At 49.9% G+C, this 1,321-nt stretch overlaps 1 protein-coding gene across 2 annotated transcripts; it reads left to right on the plus strand.

Moving 5' to 3' along the window:
• The first annotated feature begins 591 nt into the window (after positions 1–591).
• Positions 592–1,321, plus strand: LOC108299306 (tyrosine-protein kinase HCK-like). 2 transcript variants are annotated; one of them, XM_017521592.2, is made up of 2 exons: positions 592–829; positions 1,189–1,321. In XM_017521592.2, exons 1-2 carry the CDS (start codon positions 697–699, stop codon positions 1,290–1,292), a joined length of 237 nt encoding a protein of 78 aa, XP_017377081.1. In that variant the 5' UTR covers positions 592–696; the 3' UTR covers positions 1,293–1,321. The 2 variants fall into 2 exon arrangements, with proteins under 2 accessions (XP_017377081.1, XP_017377080.1); XM_017521591.2 differs by having other exon boundaries at positions 1,186–1,315.

Consider the following 1,321-nt stretch of genomic DNA (forward strand, 5'->3'; position numbering starts at 1 on the left):
AAAAAAAAAAAAAAAAAAAAAAAAAAGCCTGCTTAGAACACCACAGTTTAGGTGTCACTTCCCCTTTGGATGGACATTTAGATTGTTTCACATACATAATGGAGCCTCTATTTATGGAATATAAATCATTGGTGGACCTATGATTTCTTCAAACTTAGTCAGAAAACACCGATCTGGACCAACCCCCTCACTGAGTGTTGAGGGGAAGGGTCAAGCAGTATCCCCTGGTATGTCTGAGACCAAAGGCCAAGGCCACAACTCAAGAAACCTGGATCCTGGCCAGGCACAGGGGCTCACGCCTGTAATCCCAGCACTTTGGGAGGCCAAGGTGGGTGGATCACCTGAGGTCAGGAGTCTAAGACCAGCCTGGCCAGCATGGTGAAACCCCTACTAAAGTCTCTGCTAAAAATACAAAATTAGCTGGGCGTGCAGGCGTGTGCCTGTAATCCCAGATACTCAGGGGTCTGAGACAGGAGAATCACTTGAACCCAGGAGGCAGAGGTTGCAGTGAGCTGAGATTGTGCTACTGCACTCCAGCCTGGCTGACAGAGTGAGACACCATCTCAAAAAAAAAAAAAAAAAAAAAAAAAAAACTTGGATCATTTTGCTGGCTCTGCCCCTAATGTGCTGTATAGTGCCAGGCATGTCCCCTGCCCTATATGGGCCTCCTCCCGTGACGTGCAGGGCTAGGGTAAGATGCTCTTGGGTTTCCTTCTCAACACAGCCCTTCCACGGATCCCTGCACACTGCTCAGATTCATTCCCTTCTCCCGTTTCTTCCCCACAGGGGCCTAATAGCAACAACAGCAGCCCACCAGGAATCGGGGAGGGTAAGTATCTCTGAGCAGATGCAGTGGAGTCACGTGTCCTGCAGAGGATTCCGCTAGGTTCCCACTCAGAGCTTGAGTCAAAAATCCCAAACAGCCAAACCCCTCTTGAGAATACCTGAAATTTCCTCTGAGGTACTTTGCACGGGCTATTGTGTTTCTAGAACGCTGTTTAGTAACATGAACAAAACACATTTAGCTTTAAACCTGAGAATCATACCCAGCATGGTGAGACACCCACTTATACTAGGAGCCACCAAGCAATGGGCCCAGATCTGTGCCAGGTGCTGGGTGAGGGTCAGCCAGGGCTGTGGGTGCACTTAGACGAAACCACACCTTCCTTGTGTCTCCCTTCCCAGCAGGCTCAGAGGACATCGTTGTGGTTGCCCTGTATGATTATGAGGCCATTCACCACGAAGACCTCAGCTTCCAGAAGGGGGACCAGATGGTGGTCCTGGAGGAGTGAGTCCCCCTCCCACTCCGCCTAAGACAGAC

This window comes from Cebus imitator, unplaced genomic scaffold (genome assembly GCF_001604975.1).
Source record: "Cebus imitator isolate Cc_AM_T3 unplaced genomic scaffold, Cebus_imitator-1.0 Scaffold4865, whole genome shotgun sequence".
NCBI lineage: Eukaryota > Metazoa > Chordata > Mammalia > Primates > Cebidae > Cebus > Cebus imitator.

Coding starts and splice junctions, on each gene's coding strand:
- LOC108299306 (XM_017521591.2), top strand. CDS start 697: ATGCTCTTGGGTTTCCTTCTCAACACAGCCCTTCCACGGATCCCTGCA. Junction 830..1,185: donor CCCACCAGGAATCGGGGAGG/GTAAGTATCTCT, acceptor CTCCCTTCCCAG/CAGGCTCAGAGGACATCGTT.